Source organism: Drosophila santomea, chromosome 2R (genome assembly GCF_016746245.2).
Source record: "Drosophila santomea strain STO CAGO 1482 chromosome 2R, Prin_Dsan_1.1, whole genome shotgun sequence".
Taxonomy (NCBI): domain Eukaryota; kingdom Metazoa; phylum Arthropoda; class Insecta; order Diptera; family Drosophilidae; genus Drosophila; species Drosophila santomea.
This window is the reverse complement of record NC_053017.2, coordinates 16,973,392-16,993,978: the sequence shown is the minus strand read 5'-3', so window position 1 is coordinate 16,993,978 and position 20,587 is coordinate 16,973,392. Positions and strand designations below refer to the sequence as shown.

Below are 20,587 nucleotides of genomic sequence, written 5' to 3'. Positions count from 1 at the left end.
CGATAGTTTTTTCGGCTTTGCGATTACAAATGAGATTTATACGGCCATTTCCGAGCCATTAGAGGAAGTGCAGGGCAGCGGCGCTGCTTAGTCAAGTGTGCGGCCATAAAGAACCGTAAAATAGGAGTTGGGGAAAATAAGTATTACTTCTGCAACCGCTGGCCTCATATTTCACCATTGGCCTTGGCGCATTAACCGAAGCTTTTTCATTTACTTCTCGCACATCGCAGGCCAACTTGTCAACGAAGCGGCACGCCTAATGTCCTTTTGATAGGCCCGCTGGCCGCTCCGCAGGAAGTGGCAACCGGCAACCGGCAGGAGGAAGTGGTGTCCACTGCAGCGGCGCCAGCGCTTGATAAATTATCATGTGAGCAGATGCAGAGGGATGCTGGACAGAGGACGAGGAGGAACGAGGAGCCGCAGTCAGAGGAAGTGGCAGGATGCGGCTGGCAGCTGCAGCAAATGATGCTGCAGAATAGAACTAACCCGTTCACCTGCGACGATTTTTAATCTATTTTAAATGTGATACGACACCATGGTAATGGTACGGTGCGACCGGATGATGGTTCACAACGACCGTGTCCTTTAAACGGGTCGGTGGGACTTTCGTCCGTTTGTAACGCCATTTGTCAACGATTTATCAGTGTCCGTTCGAGAATTATTTATGATGCCTTCTTGCACCTGCCGTCCATCGATAGTGGCATTAATTGATTCGTAATTGCATCCTGTTCCGGAATTAATGTTAAGCCGCTAACCCCAAACGCTGTTAATCTATATACCATGTACTACATCACGACTATGCATTTCAAATAAAATTTATTTGTATATATTTAATTTAAACAAACGATAATATCTTTTCATTGCGAATGGGCTAACAAACAAAACAGATTGCAAAGGGACGTTTGTTTTCTGATGTTTTTTTTTGTGTTTTTATGTCTTTTGTTGTAGTTTTCTATGAGTGCACAAGGATAATAACAACATTTGGATGGTGTAGCCTAGGGATAAAAACATGGATAATCGCTGACTGATTAACGGCTTCGATAACATTAACATGCGTTTACAAATAGATAATTGTATAAATAATTTTACTATTGACTAGGGATAAATTTGTCGTATTTGCTTCGATTCTTTGCTAATTGGCACACATTAGCCAATTGTATATTTGTATATTTGGATAGAATGCAATGCAGCAGCAGAATAAATAGAACATCGAAAGAGTTGCACTGGGGGCAGGGCAGCCTAACTACTTAGCACTAGCGGATTATCTGATATAGAAATTCATGAGGCGGCGGCGAGATTCCATTGTTGTTGTTGCTCGTGCCGTTTTCAAATTTGTAACTTTGAGTTTTGTTTCGCCGCCTTCGAAACTCACCACGCAGGTGCGAGACTCGGCTAGAGTGGTGTCGGGTGGTTCTAAACTAGACTAACAGATAGGTTTCTTCGATTGGCAAGAAAATAAAGCTCGACTTTACGTTCGCTTCTCTACGAGATGTAAAGCTCCACGCAGGAGTTGCTCACAAGGGACGTGGCAGCTGCCACCGCCGCCCCCTGACTACCCGTCTTCAGCGGGGGCGCAGCGGCGGCCGTGGGCGTGGCATGGTTAGTGTCTATGCTGAGCAGCGTTTGTGATGCAGAGGTCTCTTGAGGCGTCGACTGAGTGTCCTTTGCTCCTGTGGCGGATGCCACACCCTCCGTCCTTCCATTCACAGCGATCGTTGGCAGATGCGCCGGCATCGCCTGACCGGTTAACTTGACGCAACTGGAGTTGGGACTGGCGCTTCCAGTCGTAGTGGGCGAGAACTGCTTGGGCGGCACAAAGGAGACGGCCGCTTTGGTGGGCGTGAGTATCAGGCCAGTACTTGTGTTCGAAATGGACACGTTGGGCGGCGAAAGAGGCGAAGGTGGAAAGAAGTCCAGCGGATACTGCAACATACAGAAAGAAGTTAATATTAGTTTTAGAGATCATCACTATGCTTTAAGCCACAATGCTGTAGGTGATCAAAGGTCGCTTAGGCGGAAGTTTTGGGTTTTTTGTAAGGTAATGTTCTATTTGATTCTATATCTAAGCAACAAAATATTGCAGCTTATCAAGGGGAGTGTTACTATTGGGGCGTGTGGCTCTTACCAGGGGCTGCGAGGGCGAGTGCGCCCCCGGCTGGCTGTAGTAGGTGGTGGGCGAGACGGGCGGACTCGGGTAGGGCCAGTAGACGAGCGGCGGCGGGTAGAAGGCGGACGCCGGGTGGTGGTGCGGATGGTGGTGCGAACGTGGCGTGGCCAGCAGGGGCGTGTGTGGCGGCGGCGGAGGCGGGGCCGCTCCGTAGGCCGGAAAGGGGCCGCCAAAGTGGGCGCCCAGCACGGTGGCACCTATTTGAAAACAAATAAAAAGTATTATTCCGCTGAAGTGTCATCCACAGTAGGGGTTCCTAAACAGAAGGGGTCGGGTTTCGCAATGGGAACTAGGGGGTAATAAGTGTTGTGAGTATGGCATTTGCTTGTTGAAAGGGGAAAGGACAAGGGTCAGCAGACATATACAAGATATACAGGTATATATGCGTGGGTTTACAGGGTTGTCAGCTGTTGCAGCTTTACTTATGCGGATAATTTAGCCACTCACTTTCTTGATTTGTGGTTGAACCTCACGTTTTAGTTGTTACTAGGTTAATTAGTGATCTTATCTCCGTAATTAATTGGCCAGTTAGTTAGTCGATTAGTAGGGGCAAAATTGTATTCAAATCACTCACCGTTTAGACATTGCAAATGGTAGGAGAGACATATATAGTTGGTATTTTGGAACGAGTATCTTACCACCTCACCCAGAGACCATGAAACAGTTGCGCACAAGTACGAGTACAAATTTTGAACATGTTTGGCCGATTGTTTTTGGAAAGTTTTAATTTGTTTTCTGTTTTCTGTTTTCTTTTTTTTTTTTGTTTTTTTGTTTTTTTCATTTTGATGTTTCGTTCGATTGTTTGTTTTTGTTTAATCCAAGCACCAGGCCCTCGCAGGCCGTAATTGATTATATAGTATGCGCCCGAAGGTACAAACTGCGTCGAGTTACATACAGGATGCGACTATGACTAGTACGATGTACGATGGACATTCCACTTAGAGTTACGATAGTATTTATGTGGCTAAAACAGTGACGGAAACAAAAACCAAACAAACTCCAAATGCCGATTCCGGATATCCACTCCCAGCGTTTTTTGCCCTTGGACGAGGCGCTGAAATCGCGATCGAGTGTAAAGCTTAGCCCAAGCCCGGTATCCCAGTTACATGTACATATATGTAGAGGTGTGAATGGGGAAAGGTGTGGGGATAAGGAATAGGGATAGGGATCTTGGCAGGAGGTGTTCTCTTCTCGGTTTTTGGGGGTCATCAGTGTTAGTAAGGTATTAAACCCATTATGATCTCGTATTGCTATTAGTAGGTCTAGGAGTGATCCTCTACTCATCGGGCAACACACAAAAGAGCGAAAGGAATGGTGACAGTGTAAGATAGAGATAGAGAGAGAGAGAGAGAGAGAGCGGGCTTAGTTTAGGCGGTATGTTGTATTTTATTGATGTAAAAAATTAATCAAAGATTGTTCACTAACATCTAGTGGTAAAAAAGAATGGAATATCAAAAATCGTAAAATTTCCAAAAAACATTAAAACTGCTGTGCGTACAAACTAGTTAAGTAGATATTACCACATAATTGATTATGTGTTGCTTTCTTTAAAGTGGCCAGTTTAACCCGCTCGGAAGCCACTTGATTGCCATTCTACGTAAAACTAATGGTTAAATTAGGCTAAGGATTAGGCTAGGCGCAGACTATCTTTCCCATGCCTTTCCCTCGCTAAGCTCGATCTTCCCAAGCCGAGCGAAACTTAGTGTTAGACGCAGCAGGAGAAGAGAGTGTTGGATGTGTGGATTTTTGTTTTTGGGAGATTGGGTAGGTCGGGGATTTCGTTCCGGAAGACGCTGACAAAAGCTCCTATTTGTGTAAGAATTCTACAAAATGCTCATTAACTGAATTCCAATCTTAACTCAAAGGATGTTTCTTATCTTATATTGCAGAGTTCTAAATTCCTAGTAAGCTACGCCGAATTGTTTATTTTAATTTTGTTGACTTCTTATTATCATATCGTTCCGAAATATTTACTTCTTAAGAGTTAAGACAGGCTTAAAGCTAACGAGCTCTTTGCAGAATTGTAAGCCCGAGTCACCAGTAACCAGTTATCAGTTATCCGATTATGTAGACTAGACACACTATATATAGTATATAGACACTAAAGCGCCCCAACTTACAACAAGCTTTAGACTATAGATCTAGCTGATCCCGACTAAATTAGTGATGACAAAGAACACACAAACAGTGAGAGGTATTGATATCAAGGGGTAGAGAGTGATATAGTAGAGAGTACTATCCCATTTGCGACTAACACCAGTTACGCACACTTAAGAGCTACACCATAGATCTAGGCACTATGTATTTATAGGGTGTACGATATTGCAAGTCAGACGAGTCAGATGAGATTATTAATAATTGATTGTTAGCGGCCATGGAGAGACACGGGAAAAGATCGCCCCGGTAGAATTAAAATGCAATCCCATTTCACAAATCGCACAAACTTAATGCTAGCGTGTATAAATGTAGGTATATGTAGGTATAAGTCGATAGGCACACAACTCCACCCATCGATGGGCTATTCCAAATCGTTTGTCTAACAAAACAGGGTTTCGTGATATTCGCTTAACTCGTGTTAGCCCGTAAACAATTCCGGGTTTCGGTTTCGATTTCGATTTCGTGTTTCGAATTCAGTTTCAATTTGCGCTTGAGCCAACACCTGACGTGGTTCAGGGAGGGAGGGGAACTGATGGAGGGCGCCGAGTGGCTATATTATAAACAGGATTACATAGGGTAAACACTAAAATTAGATTGCACTAAATGGGCTTGGGGGCCACCAAGCCACCCATAAGAACTCCGTGCCCCATTGAACCACGTTAGCCTCTGTTGATTGCCTTCGAATCGTGGGACAGTCGAGCATATATATTCTCAAGATATATATATATATATATACATATATATAGATTCTCCTGTCCCTAACACGCGTGCACGCACACACACACCAAGCATATATCGAAATAGAAATATAAAAGTCCATTGGCATGGAATGCTTAGTAAAACACTAGTGTTCAGTGATCAGGACACTTTTATCCTTTTTGAAATGCCCTCTGTTAGCTGGTGTACTTATGCGTGTATGGGTGAGCAGTGCTTTCAGGTGTGTGTGCGTTTGTGTGTGTGTGAGTGCCCGCGTGTGTGTCTCGTTGTATATTAATTATAGTAAGTATGATTCGCTTAGACCATAGACAAGTATGCTTAGGCTACTACGAGTACTCCATACAAGAAAAGTACTTAAGTCTACATTCCAAATTGGTAATTATTAAGCTCTAGAGAATGTCTGGTATGCGTTGTGTGTGAGTGTGGCCATGATGATACATGATATGGTTATGTGTGCGCCTTAATGTACGTATTATATGAACGCCCCACCCACTCGCGGAATGTGCCCGAAGTGCTGGAGTTGGAGCTCTTATTTAAGGGCCAAATGTTTCATTTGTGTTGGGGCTAGATCTTGGCTCTAGATCCCCGAATTATAGTACGAGTAAACACTGCTGGGCTGGCGGGTTAAGGCCCGTTTGGCAGCACTGGCCGCCGCTGCCGCTCCCGCTGCCTCCTGGTGAAAGGCGTTCTCGTACGAGCGCTTCATCGATTGACCCAGCGCAGAGTTGCTGGCGGAAGGCGATGCTGCTGCTGCCGCTCCGGCAACTGCTGCTCCTGGCGCCACTCCAACGCCCGATGCCGCCCCCGCAGCGGACATATAGCTGAGCGGAAAGGGCGGCAAGTAGCCGCCTGAAGGCCTCTGCATGAGCACAAACTGGGGCTGACTCTGTTGCAACATGGCACTGGCGTACAGTTGCTGTTGCTGCTGCTGTTGCAAGTACAGCGGATGCTGTTGCAGCATTGCACTGGCATAGAGTTGTTGCTGCTGTTGCTGTTGCTGCTGCTGTTCAGCGGCCAAGGCAGCAGCTGCAGCCTGCTGTCGCACCAACAAGCTTTGCTGGGCTATGAACTGAGCCTGCTGTTGGGCCAGCAGGGCGGGAGTGGAAGCTGCTGCAGCAGCCGCAGATCCTGGCGGCGGCAGCGAGAAAGGATTGAGGGCGTAACCCTGAGGAGCCAAGGCCACGGCGGCATTTTGCAGCGAGGCAGCGGAATGAGCAGCTGCGGCTGCCGACTGCTGACCGGCCGACATGAAGGAGGCCAGACCGGATGCGGAAGCGGCAGCCGAAAGACCCGGCAGCATAGCCGATGAGGCGGACAATCCGTGGTGGGCGGCGGCGGCGGCTGCCGCATGGGCGTGGCCCGGGGCGTGCGCATGCGCATGTGAGTGCGGGTGAGTGTGTGTATGAGTGCCGCCGAGCGGCGACTGAGCGGTACCGGCGGCTACGGTCGTCGGCGACTGACCCGCCGAACTGAACATACCCGTAGTGGCGGCCAGCAGTGATTGCTGCTTGTGAGCGTGGCCAAGATGAGGCGGCGGCGGTTGAGCCACCGGAGAGGCCAGCCCTCCGTTGAGGACCATGTTCATGTCGTCGCCGGAACACTGGAACACCTCGATGTAGCGATACTTCTTGCCGAACATCATATAATGGTGGTGCCTGCGCTGAGCACACAGGCGAGCTGACTCCTCCAAGTCCATCTGGATGAAGGCCTCACCGCTTGGTTGGCCCTAAAATAATTTGAAACAATGAATGTTTAATATTGAATATACGAAGTGCATATTAGCAAACTAACCTGCGCATTGATGACCATATGGACACCTTGGTAAATGATGTGCTTTGCAAAGTCGTCGAGGAAATGCAGGATGTGCTCGACCATCGCCTCGTAGGGCAGTCCGCGCAGTCGGATGCAGTTCTTGGTGGTGCCCGAGGTGATGAGGTGCTGTGTGGGGAGAGGGAGAGCGGGAGGTGGCACGGGGGGGCACAGGTTAGCGGGGCTGGCTCCGAGGCTGTGGCTGAGGCTGTGGGCACCCACCTGCGGCAGCAGCGGCAGCTGCATCGTGGGCAGTTGGGCTATCAACGGCGGCTGGCTGTGCCCGCCACCGGACTCATAGTTCTTGGGATCCATCGACCGGTTGAGCACCTGCTGCACCTCGGCAGTCGTGGAACGGAATAGCTCAATGTACCGCTGCCCAATGGACTCACGGTGCCGGCACAGCGCCTTGGACGCGTCCGACTCGTGTGCGAATAGCACGAAGGCATCACCTGTGGCCCGTCCATCCGGCTTCTTAACGAACAGCACGCCCTCGTTCCCGTCGAGAACATGACAGGGCGGCGTATCCCCAGCAGTGAAGAAGTCCAGCTGAAAGGGAAAATTAGTTCATTAGTATATATAATCCGGATAATGTTCCATCTGCTTTTGAACTTACCACTTGCTTGGCGGTGGCGTCGTAGGGCAATCCTCGCATCCGAATGATCACCTGGGCGCCCTTCGATAGGAAGGCCTGCGCCTCATTGGAGGCTCCGCCGGCAATGGCCAGGAAATCCTCTCCCGATGCCCGATACACCTCGATGTAGCGGCTGCCGATGTGATGCTTGTGCCGCTTGAGCGCCATGTCGCGATGCTCCTGGCACACAAAGCGGATCAAAGCCTCGCCGTTACGACGACCCAGCGGAGAAAGACAGAGGGCCACGCCGCCCCTGGAATTCGAAGAAGGGGAGCGGTTAGCGGGTGGGTAGATGATAAAGTGGGTCGCTTGTAATCTCGACACGGCCGACCCCTGAACTGTCTTATCAATGGGTTGGCCCGAGCTACTCCAAATATTACTCCACATATTACTCACTTGGCTACGTTGAGGCCGCGAAAGAACTTGGCGATGTCCTGGTCGCTGCTCTGCCAGGGTAATCCTCTGGCCCTCACAATGCAGTTGCCGTCGACTTCGTCGTCAATGGAGCTGGGGGGAAAGATGGGAAAGGCTGATGAGTATGGTGACGGTGGAAAACTTTCCTATCGGGATACCGAAAGCGGGTTATGCAACACGTGTTGGGCCCCTCTTCTTGGGCAAGGAGAAAAAGGCGTCGCAGTCACGTTCCGATGTGCAACCAAAGTTCTTGACGACAACCAAGTCGCATAAACATTTCTGCTGACTCTCCCGCAAACACACACTCGCACAAATAAAACAGAATGTCATGCATAAATGGGCCAGCAAAAATACAAAAAAAAAGAAAATAAAACTCAACGAGCGCTGCGCGAACAAATAAAAACATGAATAATCTGAGTTGGCAAGCGGGCACAACAAGGAGTTTCAGAAAATTGCCATTCCGTGGATAGGGGGTTACCTCTTTACCTCCGTCGCTCGCTAATTGAAACTTTTATAGTGATTGGCGCGAACAGACCCGAAACAGAACCCAAACCTCTAGGAGCTGTAGGTAGTTGAAAATTTCCAGGCGATCTGGCGATAACAAGAGCAGTGCATTCAAGTTGCCTCTGATCCGTTACGATGCCACCCGATACCCAACGATCCCATCGGTTGTGAGCCGATCCCGTGAAAAGACTATGACTGTGGCTATGCGGCTCTACGATCGAGCTCTTATCGCCTTCCAATCCAAACGAAGACTGACGAGTGAGACGCTCCCAGCTCGGATTTGTTGGGGCTGATTTCTTAGTGGGCTTGGCGATCGTTTTTGAGTTCTTTGAGTGAGTTTCTCCCACTCGAAATAGTGCTTGGATCAGCTGAGAGGGGCTTGAGTCGAGTTGGGTTTCGGTGAACCAGTTCAGACGGACCCAAAACACAAACTGAAGTCTCCGCACTCACCAAATTCCAGGTTCCAGTACCAGGGTGACCAATTCGTTTGCAGCAAATTTGTGACCTGTGAAAAAAGCTCCAGGTAGTTAAAAATTCGGAGAAAAAAGTCGCAGTTTTGTATAGCTTACCTGCCTGGAGGAGCGTCTGAATCACAGTGACCATGTCGCGGGATTCACGAATGTAGAAGTCGTTGTCCTCCACGGATGAAATATTGAGTTCTGTTGCGGGGAAAGTAATCAACACTGATTAAAACCATGTTCAGTTCATCAAACCAGGCGAATAGTAATCGTTTTACGAGCACAGGTTAATTAACACATATTAGCTCAATATGCATTTAATAATAATTATTAAAGCCAAAGATATTTGCATTTAATGAATTGTTTTTTCTAATCAAGGTATTTAAAAGCAAACTCAACTTACCTCCCAGGATCTCGGCAATGGACTGTGGCATGGGCAGCGTTGGCGCCTGGAGCATCTTCTTCACATCCTTGACGGGAACGAGGGCGCGGGCAAGGTCGCCGGACTTGTAGCGCAGGAACTCCTTGCGCAGATCGCTGAAGCGGTTGTAGTACGCCGGCAGCTTCACATCCTTGGCACTGGCCTCCCGATGGAGGCACTGCCTCAGGGGCAGCTGGCCATCGGTGACCAGCTTGATCTCCGTATCGTGGAGCGACAGAGATCGCAGATAGGCATCGAACTGGAGGGCAGAGACACACGGGAGACACACATTAGTTACTATTTGCAATTAGCACGTTGGGAAAAAGGGATTGGGTTAAAGGTTAATGATAGCATTGGGAAAAATACCCCAAACATTCCGCTGGCCTGTGGAGGAAAAGTAGTTACTTTGGGTCACTGATAGTGCCACATTCCCCAGATTCGCCCCAATGCCAATGGCTTAAACCCGTTTGCTGGCCGGCAATTATGGCCAATTAAGTGAACAGTTTTCAGCCGTGTCATGGTGAGTAAATATAACACGCGGCTTAATGTCGCATTACCAGCTCAAAACTGTGGCAGAGCAAGGAGTGTAATCCAGATGACATCACTAATCTCAAGCCACCTTGCGTCGTTCGTTCGATTGCAGCTTTATCTCCGGGCAATGGCTTTATTGGCCCTATTGACTTGGCCAATTAGCATGCCAGACTTGTGCCGGTTTCCCAGTGCGTCACCCGCCATTCTCGCCCGGGAACAAAGGTTTCCAGATGCACTTTTAAGCTAAGATCCACGCTAAGTAATTGCCTTGACCAATGGAACATCGCACAGTGAAGATTATATGGACTTATTAGATCTGCGCTTTTCTAAGTACATGTTAAGTATTAACAAAAGCATTTATCCAAGCATTCATAACTCATCAACGATAAAGAATCTCCAACATAACCAACCCCCATTCATATCGAGATCTTTTATCTGTATCAGCAGCCAATAATGTGTGTCGCATTTGTTTGCAGAGCGGCGGTCTCCAGCTCTTATGGAGCACCGAGTGGAGCGAAATGTGGAACCGGGGGCTTGCCTGGAGTGTTTGTGTTATCAGTGGGTCAGATAAGCGCCCAAGGGGTGGGGGATTGCACGTTGCCCATGGGTGTGGAATCTGTGGTGGGGCAAAGTTCTTCAGAGGATAATGCAACCCGTCGTGACTGCGCGAGAAATTCGACCAATCACCATGACTCCCTTAGGTTCAGAATTAGATCTTTGGTAGATAAGCGTGTTGGTTGATTCGTTGCTTGAACACTTTATAAAATGATGCTTGGTAAAAATATACCATTAGATAATGGAATCTTTACACTGGAATTCGCAGTACTTAAATATTGTGACTCTACACTAATATGACTTTATCCCACTGCAATACTTTAAATTGCACACAAATTTCCACAGTGTATTTGCTTGCATATACCAACCCGGGTAACTCGATGCCCATTGATAAGGGTCCACGCAACAGGGGTCATAAAACTCGGGGCAAGGACCACGAACGCCTCACTCTCTGTCTCTCTCAAAAAAGAGAGCGTTCCATAAATAGAACCATCCGGAAAAGCACTCAAAACATGTGCATTTGCTGGTGGCATAGTGCAGGGTAATCTTATCGTAATCATCTGATAACCAGTTGGATTCGAAACGACCCAAAACAAGCCGAACAACGTGCTCTGATTACCGCATGGATCAGATTGGATTATACGCACCTCTTCGATGGCCTCGCTCAAGGGTTTGCCAGCCGCCTGGGCCTCAGCAATGGGTAGAATCAGTTCGGATCCATTTTCCAGACTGCTTCCGTTGCCAGTGGTGCTGCCAGTGCCATTGCTGGCATCCCCGATCGCCAGGGGCGGGGAGCTGGCCGTGTTGTTGGTGACACTCGAGTTGTCCGAGGAGCTCGAGATGGTGCGATCTTTGATGAAATAGCCATCCGGCCGCACGAGTATTTGTTTGGTGCCCACGATCTGAAAATGTGAATATGGATAGGGAGATGTAGTCATTAGTTTACCTTGGCAATGATAAGTGTCGGTAATAATGATAGGGGCAATACAAGGTGTAGTCAGGGCTATGAGATAGAAATACCCTTTCAAAGAGTACTTAAGCGGCTTATTGAGATTGCTTATATAACATATATTCTATTAGGGATATACCAAGCTTCTGCCTTGCTTAGAATGAACCTTTAAAAACAACCATAGGTATAAAGATAACAAAAAGATTCATAAACACAGTAATCCTGACTGTTCCCAGCCTTATCACCTGGCACAGGAACCGCTCTTGACCGAGTCCACTTTTCCTATCACTATCATCCGATAGTGGAGTACACCTGCAACTCAGACCGCAAATGCTTCTGGTTTCTGGTTCTTTGTGGGAAATAACTTCCTAGAAGTCTTTCCGGAAACCTCCAATCTTTCGGAACCCAGAAACCGCAATCCCAAATCCCAATTTCAATTCCAAGGGAACAAAGAATGGTGCTTGCGTCAGCGGATATGCAAAGAAGTTACGATCCGATTCCAAATCGGGGTTCTCTGCAGGTAGTTGGGCGCTATGCAAATCTAGTAGGCCTTAGGAAGAAAACTAAAAAATAAAACATGGCGATTTTCTTTGTTTTCCGATTTCAGTTGGCGTCCGAAAACCATTTACATAGGCTTTGAATGTGAGAACAATACTGGAATTGGAATTGGAGGTTTTAAGGGAAAAGAGCGAGGGATATGTACGGCTGAGAGGAAATGAAAAATGCATGAGTTGTGGTCATGTTATATTCAACGGACAAGAGAGTGGGGGTTAAGAGCACCCCTAATTATGCCAGCATGGGGATCTCAATATATCCGATGAGAGGGTATACACATTTATTTCAGTATATCCATTAACCCACTGATATTAGCTGGATAGAAACGCCGATTAATTAAAGTTCAGCCAACTAAGAGTTCTAATTGGTTCAAGAGATTAAGAGCAGACCCGCCTTTCCCCTTTCGCCCCTCTTACCCCCCTCGGCACTCCATTTAGACGGCTTTTTTGCAGTTTGTTTTCGAATGTTAATTAACTTTAATTGTTGCCATACGAGTCATAACTAGCCCGTAATTAACATGCCAATTACTTCATCTGTATATGTAAGCCAGCGACTGTGCGATGCGAGTGTTTCTATATTAAATCAAGGAAATTGCTCCCCATCTAGAAATCTATAACAGTGAAATTCGATTTCAAATCAAACTGACATGAAAATGGAGCACCTGAGTCGGAAAACGATGTTTCCGTTTTGGAAAGTCTGCCTCACTAAATTCTCTTATCACGTTGCTCGAACAAACGCCATAATCAAAACGATCCGATTTGACAGTTTGGTCGTTCTTCCCTTCAGCTGTCCAAAAAAGAAGACCCACTGCTGGTTCTCCATTGGGCAAGCAAATGACTGTCAGAATCGGTCAGCATATTGGCAATTATTATTAATAACTATAGTTCGCTGTCGACTTTTATGGCAGCAGGCCTTCAAATGCGATTTCGATTTCAATCGCTGTCAGCGGAATATTAGGATCGCGGGCTCATCATGACAGTTTAATCTATTATTGTTATTCATTATGTATATTACAGAAGATCGGCCAAAATTTTAGCTTTAGATACATATTTTTATTATTTTTAATAAATATAGTATATAGAGATTCCTTTATTGCTATATGAATACATATATATTTCGAATGACGCATTTGTCTGCTGACCTCTGATAACTTCATACATAAATTCAATAGTTTTGGGTTCGATAATCAAATAGTGGCATTACTATTATAGTGTCGCTTTCCGAAACTTTGCAACTTTACGGTTTTCGTGAACATTTTGTGACGCCGATATTAGCATATATTTCGCAGACTAAATTTCGTATTCAGTTATGCGACAAGATGTTTAATATATTTATATAAACGTCTGCTCTATACTGGTATTCCTCATTAGAGCGCTCTAAATTTAGACGAGGAATAGCGGAGAAAGGTAAGGATTTTAGAGAAATTTTTAACGTCTGCCGGTGACCCCGTGACCTGGCCAAAGGTAGCAAGAGAAAAGCGATACAATATTACCAATAATCTGCGACGGGGACACCGCGACGATTAACATAAAAATTGGCCCCAGAGCCCAAAACGTTTTGCGAAAGCCACTTAGCTGGAAGCCAGAGTTTAAGCGCTGGTAATTAATTCACAATATTTTGGCAGCCGACACAGACAGAAGCTGGCTGCTCTGACAGCGGGTCAGGGCCTAGGGTGGATGGGTTTGGATTTAAGATGTCGCACAGAAATAGAAGCGTTCGTAATTGCGGAGTCCCAATGTCGCCATTAAATGCCACTTAAGATCATCGCAGTGGATGTGGGGGGCAGGACGGACTGGGAGTAGCTGTACTTACTAAAATGTTGCGTGCTCGTCATGAAATCGCGACAATGTCAGGCAAATATCTCTAATATACCCCGCGGTATTAGTGCCAGCAAATAGCCTCAAGAGCCCCGACCCGAAGGTACACACAGACCCATCTAATGGCCGGCAATTTCCTTCATCAGTTCTAGTCGGTGCGAAAACAACGTATATGTACATCTGTATGTGCATACATGCATCCACGTGTAAAGTAAGTAATGCCTTCCCCAGAGTCGGTGCCTCTGAACACGCAGCCTCCGCCGGAATCGAAGCGCCTACGTAACCCCCAGATACTATACCATACTATTCCATACTATTCCATACTATTCCATACTATACCTTACTATACCTTACTATACCTTACTATACGATACTATAAGATACGATGTGGGTTTTTGTGTGCACTCGAGACTGTCAAGCATTGGGCAAATAAAATTGCGTACTGAAAGCGACATTATACTCGTAAGACGAAATGCATCAAAATGGGAAAATCGAATAACGAGTCAATGCAACCGATAATGGGCAGAATAAATTATTCCAAGATGATTGAGTCGCAAAAAAACGTTTTCAGAAAATAAAATATCTCTATGGATAGCTCAGGATAGATATACATAACACGAGAATGTGTTTAAAGTGTGACTTAAACCATTTTAGATATTGAATAAGCTCTTTTCGAAAACATTAACTATTTTAAAGGATTGCACTACTGGAGCATTACATAATTTAAAAATTTGAAAAAACTTCTGTGTGCTTTCTTGGAAAAACTGACTTTGCTGCTTGACAAATAAATTTTAATGGCAGGCGATAGTTTTGTGGGGGGAATTTCGTAATGCCATAGAGCCCAGCTTCGTTGAGGGCTTCAGTCGAGACAGCCAATCTCGGTTGTTGGCCTGCCCTTAGCCACCTCGGATGTTTAAAGATTTTTTTCCAAACAATTAGTGTCAATCGCTTGGCAAACTCAAAATATGCAAATATCCATATACAATGTGCAGGCCTCTGAGCCTCTCAGTTTCCCCTTTTGGCAGGGATCTCCCCGAAAAAACATAAACACTTATAAGCCGAGTACGACACGTGAGGCTGGGAAAGTCTACCAAGTGGCAGGGCTAGTGAGTGCCAATCTCAACATGAGGCTAGAGATGTATGTAGGTTAAAGTCTAAAAGACATTCAAGTTCACTCTAATCTATTTAAAGTTATTGAATCATATGTCATGTTATCACTTCAAACTGTCTAAGAAGTTTAATATAGCAACCATATACACTATGCCTTCGCAACTTAATAACTTCCAAAATAGAAACCCTCATTTCTACCCTCGCTTGCCATCTCAAACATTTGGCGAATCAAAATCGAGAGCTGTAACATAATAAGCGATCGCCGCTCCACACAGTTGAAAGTGCAGCGCTTATTTCTCTATGTGTGTGAGTGGGGTCTCTTATCGCACAGCATTCATTAATTAAAGAGTAGACGAGAGTCGAGCGCTTCGACAAAATGGTGGTCAGTGGGCGGCGCCAGACGGGGAAAGCTCCCCGTATAGATGATCAGGAATAATAATAGATCGTAACTGGAACTAAGCATTTCTACTGATAATACTTTAGTATAAAGATTCCTTCTCTATTAAAACTAGGAAATTTATATAAAGATAGTTGTTAATTCAAATCGGAAGTTAACTCACCTGTCCAGTTGAAACCTCTAAGAGGACGAAGACCAGCAATATGATCTCCTTCTCGTCCGATCCCAGGCCTGATCCATTTTGACCACAGGTCGCAATGTACAGTGAAACAACGTGCTCGGGAACCTGCATTTTTTGTCAATCTCTTCCTGTGATGATCGATGTGGCTGAAGAAGTGGGATCGCTGTATCCGGATCCCTTGATTAAAACTATTGCTAGTGATTATATGCTCCTTGTACTGAAGCCTCAGACTAGCTTTTGGATGATCTGCATTTCAGGGCTGCACCGCCAGCGGTTGTGCCTGGAAATGAAAGAAAATAAGAAAGAAAGAAATCGGTGATTACGCAATCCATATGGAAAAAACTGCAAAACTGCACACTTGGACTTTGGGCTGCATATTGAGCAAGCACTAATTACAAGTGCGTTCAAGAAATGTCAAACAAAGCGAATCGGTTTGTGGCAGAGTCAAAGTTTGCCAAAGTAAAACCACTATAAAGATAGACTATTACTATGTGTGTACTGTGTGTGCTTGCACTAAAAAATCGAAAAGAAAGCCAAAGTCCGGTGATTTGCACGAAACTTGGCAAAACGCTTGACACCGCGACATTTTGCATATGCAATCCATTGTCCGTCTGTCCTTCCGTCTGTCCGTCCGTCCGTCCATCCCTTCGTCTGTCCGTCCGTTTGTCGCTCCGTCCGTCAGTTAACCCACGTGACCAGTTGCCAGTTTTCCCGCCGCGTTGCCGCTTTTCAGCTGCATTTGTAATTGGCTCGGAATGGAGCTTCTAAGACCGCTGACGTCAAAGGGGTCAAATTGAAATTAAAGTATTAACCTCCGGCTGGCGATTTGAAATTTAATTTCGCCCCGTCCGCCTGGCTGAAAGCGAAATGGCAGTCGGAGAACGTACGAGAAATTACAGTGCAATTTTATGAGCATTTTTAATGTGAAAAGTGTTACTCTTAATGAAAACACAAGACCCTCAGAGTTCAAACCAAAATGGCGTTCGTGGGTTAATCGGGCGCGCAGGCGCAAGTCGCTCTCCGTTTGTTTGCAGTTGTCAAGACTGCTCTTTGCCGTAATTAAAATTTCAAATAATTCATACGTGCAAAAAGGCCAGGCTGTCGTAATTGAGCCACTTTAAGTGCTCCTCGTGTCGGATCTGATCAGATCGGAAGGGAAGCTGGCTTACAGTCCAACCTCTTAACATTGTACACTAATGTGTCAACGCCAAAATACCAAATAATGTTTGTACAAAGTTTATTTTGTATTACTATCCTATAAATGTATTATAAAAAGTTTCAAAAATTAAGATAGAGTTATAGAGTTCCGAGTTAGCAAGCAACCTTGTGAGAAAATACCAAAGTTTCACATTTCTACAATGAAGTTGAGTGTAGTGCTTTTAGAAGTTGGACTGTAGCATAATGCCCTGCCTTTATAGTCTACACATGACTTGAAACTCGACTTGTTCGAGGGGCTATATCATCTCGAAGAGCGACCGTGTGGCAATGAGGGATTGCGGTTTTAATCTCGCGTCTTGTGCAACTTATGAAGTTTGCTTTTTATGGGCTTTTAACGCTTAACGTTTTTGCATCTTGCACCGCCCTTTGGTTCATTTTTTCCGTTAGCAGGAAGTCATTATCAATACAGGTTCCCACGATTTTCTTACTCCACAAAAGAACTACCTCGGCATTTATAACCAAAAAACCGAAACTGGTTCGTAAGTTTCTTAGTTTTGACACTTTTTTTGACCTCCGGGGTTAGTTACACCGAAAAACTGCGTTTACTATTGCCTTAAAGTGCCCTATTTCCTGTTCAGAGACCTTAAGCCCTTACAGCCCATTAAAGCCTGTTGATTTACATCAACCTTTCGAGAGTTGTGGTCTTATGAGATGGTTTATGCGCTTTTAATTGATTGCAGTGGAAACTTTGGAAAGATACGGTTATGCCAGAAGGGCAGATACGCATTGATAAGTTTCCCTTTCGTTGGTCACTCAATGGCAGATGGAAATGGATATGAAAATGAAAATGAAAAAGGTACTCCATTCGTTAATGAATAAATAACGGTAAGCGAGTCGCCCAATTAAGTAAAATAAAGAATGACCAAATAGACAATGGGAAAGCGTTGCGGCCGTCATTAAAAATAAGAAACCCCAAACACAGACTCCAACTGGAAATCACAGTACAGTGGAACCTTCCCCTATTGAACTTGACATAACTTTAATAAAGTTGTAATTTTAATGTTAAGCTATAAAGCTTAAAATAGAATGTCAAATCAATAGAAGTTATCCTTTTTGTTAAGTCAGAGCAAAGTCGTTTATAAACAGTTTAGTTTTTATAAACAAAAGATTTATTGCTCAAAGGGAATTTTTGATGGTTTAAAAGCATCACATTTTCTGATGTCTCTATATTAATGCGAAGACTTCTTGCTGTTAACAGTATACACACGTATGTTAATCGCACGAATATTTGATGATACTGACAAATTGACATTCTGGAGAAGAGTGGAATAAAAAGCTACCACAAACAGCGGCAACAACTATTGCAATTAATGAATTGCTACCTGTGCGGATTGGTAACCAGAAAGTGAGCAGATTTTCATTGTTGGTCGACTGTTTGTTGTATTTCGGACTGGCTTATTAAATTATGAATTGCGCAAGTTTCTTTTTTACGATTTTTGTTTTATGCATTGTTCCTCGCTTGCAAATATCTACGTATGTATGAATGTTTGGTTGTTGTCGCTGGCGTGTGCCGTTAGTTGTTGTTGGAGCAACAGGAAATCTATGATTGCGCAAAATTGCTGGCGAGAAATGCCAATTGCCAAAGTTATTCGCACAACAAAAAAAGTGGTAGAAAAGCGCAGAGAAGAAACGAAGGAAAATGTTTTGGGCTCCCGCTCTATCTGGATTTTTATCTCGTTCCCTCTTTTAACTGGATCTCACGCAAGCAACAAGTGCAACTCAGAAATGGCTGCTGTTTTGTGATTCTGCAAATAAGAAACCAGATTCAGCACTAGTCGATCATAGAATACGCTCAAGCAGGTGCATTTCAAATTCATAACATACTGTTTTTCCCTACGCAGCATGAGTATCAGTTTAGGGTAGTATCTTATCTTGGCCGATTTAAATTACTAAGTAAAAACAATTTTCAAAAAAAAAAACTACTCGGCTATTGATGTTCCTAATATTAGTATTTTTTTTTAATTTCCTTTTAATTGAATGTAACTTTAAAACAATTTCGTTAAAGTGTAGGCTTTACTTCTTGCCAAATTTGTAGTGCTCTCTAATGCAGGGTATTCATAAACAAGTTGTGTTCTCTTTCTCTCTGCATCTTCGCTTTGGGCTGCGCTAACTGTAAATTTGTTTTCACTTTGTTTAGCGCATCCCCTTACTGTTGTTTTCTTGTTGTTTTTGTTAATGTAGCTCATTCATTTTGGTATATTTAATAGATTATTTGATTAACAGCAACAACAAGTGGTTCTCAATCGGATATTTTCCCCTCACGCGTCCGCACACTACTGCGCTCTTTATCTCCCTCTCGCTCTTTTGATCTTTGTGGGATGCCACAGGTTGTTGGTAAATGATATCTACAGCTTCCTCTTACTCGCCTTCCTCTGCTTCTTCGCTTTCTTACTCACTTTTTTCTCCCTCTCTCTCAGCGCGGCGACTTAACTGTTTTTACTGTTTTCTTGTTTTATTCCGTTTTTTTCCGTTCAACACGTTGTATACATTGCACTTGTTGGCTTTTCACAATTTTTGGTTTTTATTGCACTTTCTTTTCTCCGTCACACCCATACACGAAAAGCCCATACGTGTTACAGTTACATTTGATTAAACGCCTGCTATTTCTGTTTTTTGTAGCCTTTTGAAAAGTTTACTATTTTAATTTAAAGCCAGCAAACAAGTATTTTCTTCTTCTTGACTTGTTGCTTCCACCACTTTGCCTTGTTGTCTTTTTCTAGTTTTTTGAATTGGTATGAGTGTGCGTGCGAACGTTTGAGTGTACATATGTGTTTGTCGGATCTGTTAACGTTTTTAACCCGTCGCGCATCCGCTTGGCTTCAAGTTGAAAAAACAACTGATCGCCGCAGCGAAACGCAGGTAACCACGAAGGTAAATTAAGGCGAGCTGCGCTTACCTCTCTCTGTGGCGGTAGACAGAGAGCGAGAGAGCAGACCAAACAAGATTCCATCACGCACATACCAACAAAAACAACAACATGACCAGGTATGAGTTTGCCAATAGGCCTTGCAGTAGTGGCAACGCGCAAAGAGAGCGAGCAACAGAGAGCACAAGGGAGAGAGTTACACATACTCCGCTAATATACCTTGGCTTAAAGCAAAGAGCTAGTCCATTAGTTTCCCACGCTGCGCAAGACAGTTACGCTCAGTGAGCATGACCCGCGCTTTTCCTCTCTCTCGCTCTCTATTGCTACCTCTCGCATAGAAGTTACCTGTGCTGCTCCACCAACACACTCGTCCTCCAACACACACACACACACACACATACACCTGCACACTGTTTGTTCTGCTCTTCTTCTTTCTCCTCCTCTTCTTCGCTTGCTCAATTACCAACGGAGAACGGTGAATGCCCACGTAGAATAGACTATTACCTGCATACCTTACCTTTTGGCCAGAATCATGATTTCCAGATATTTTCCATTATTTGGTAGGTAACTCTGAAGTAAGTTTCACTGATTTAGAAGCGGACAATATACACAGAGCAAAGGCAACAGGCGACGGCGACTAACTGGCTGACAACCGAGCAACGTAAACGCGTTTTGGTCAAAACGAATAAGAGCGCGAGAGAAATAGGGAGAGAGAGTGGAAAAAGCATCGAGAGCGCGCAGGTGTTGGTGTGCGTGGGCCGCTTATTTGGGGAGCACCCGTGTCACGACCCTTAACCACTTATCGTTATCGGCATGTAAACTCCCGTTTCAAAGGTGCAATATAAATATCTTACTCAAATATTAGTTCTATTCCTTTTTAAAAGTAAGCAATGCAATTCATGGAATTCCCATTAACCTGGAGTTCTAACAATCCAATCACTACTGACTTCCTAATTGCATAGCCTAGTTTTTTTGAGCTAAAAACTTACTTACTTACTTACTTACTTACTTACTTACTTTAAACCTTATTGATATCTTTTTATTTAAATCAAAAGTATTTAAATAAAAAGATATCAATAAGGTTTAAAGTTTAAGTTTCGGTTTTTAAACACCAGTCCAACACATAA

At 44.7% G+C, this 20,587-nt stretch overlaps 2 protein-coding genes across 11 annotated transcripts in view; one reads left to right on the top strand and one right to left on the bottom strand.

Annotated features, from left to right (window-relative positions):
* The window catches only part of LOC120447118, a 43,788-nt gene extending 42,991 nt beyond the window's left edge, over window positions 1–797 (top strand). For all 5 annotated transcript variants that reach the window (XR_005615916.1, XM_039628548.1, XM_039628546.1 and 2 more), the window contains one exon: window positions 231–797. Coding sequence is in view for 4 of the 5 variants with exons in the window: in XM_039628548.1 (XP_039484482.1) it covers window positions 231–510 (280 nt within the window). In the remaining variant the exon portion in view is untranslated. The remainder of the gene's footprint in view (window positions 1–230) is intronic.
* On the bottom strand, window positions 798–20,125 carry LOC120447117 (RNA-binding protein fusilli). 6 transcript variants are annotated; one of them, XM_039628543.2, is made up of 13 exons: window positions 18,991–19,431; window positions 15,359–15,656; window positions 11,015–11,269; window positions 9,264–9,540; window positions 8,972–9,061; window positions 8,853–8,907; window positions 7,881–7,991; window positions 7,467–7,737; window positions 7,073–7,399; window positions 6,833–6,979; window positions 6,521–6,767; window positions 2,126–2,364; window positions 798–1,923 (listed from the first exon to the last, which is right to left on the bottom strand). In XM_039628543.2, the coding sequence occupies exons 2-13, from the start codon at window positions 15,485–15,487 to the stop codon at window positions 1,483–1,485; spliced, it is 2,589 nt and encodes an 862-aa protein (XP_039484477.1). In that variant the 5' UTR covers window positions 15,488–15,656; window positions 18,991–19,431; the 3' UTR covers window positions 798–1,482. The 6 variants fall into 6 exon arrangements, with proteins under 6 accessions (XP_039484477.1, XP_039484476.1, XP_039484474.1 ...); XM_039628542.2 differs by having other exon boundaries at window positions 6,833–7,399; XM_039628540.2 differs by lacking the exons at window positions 798–1,923; window positions 2,126–2,364 and having other exon boundaries at window positions 3,534–6,767; window positions 18,991–19,435.
* Window positions 20,126–20,587: the final 462 nt, after the last annotated feature.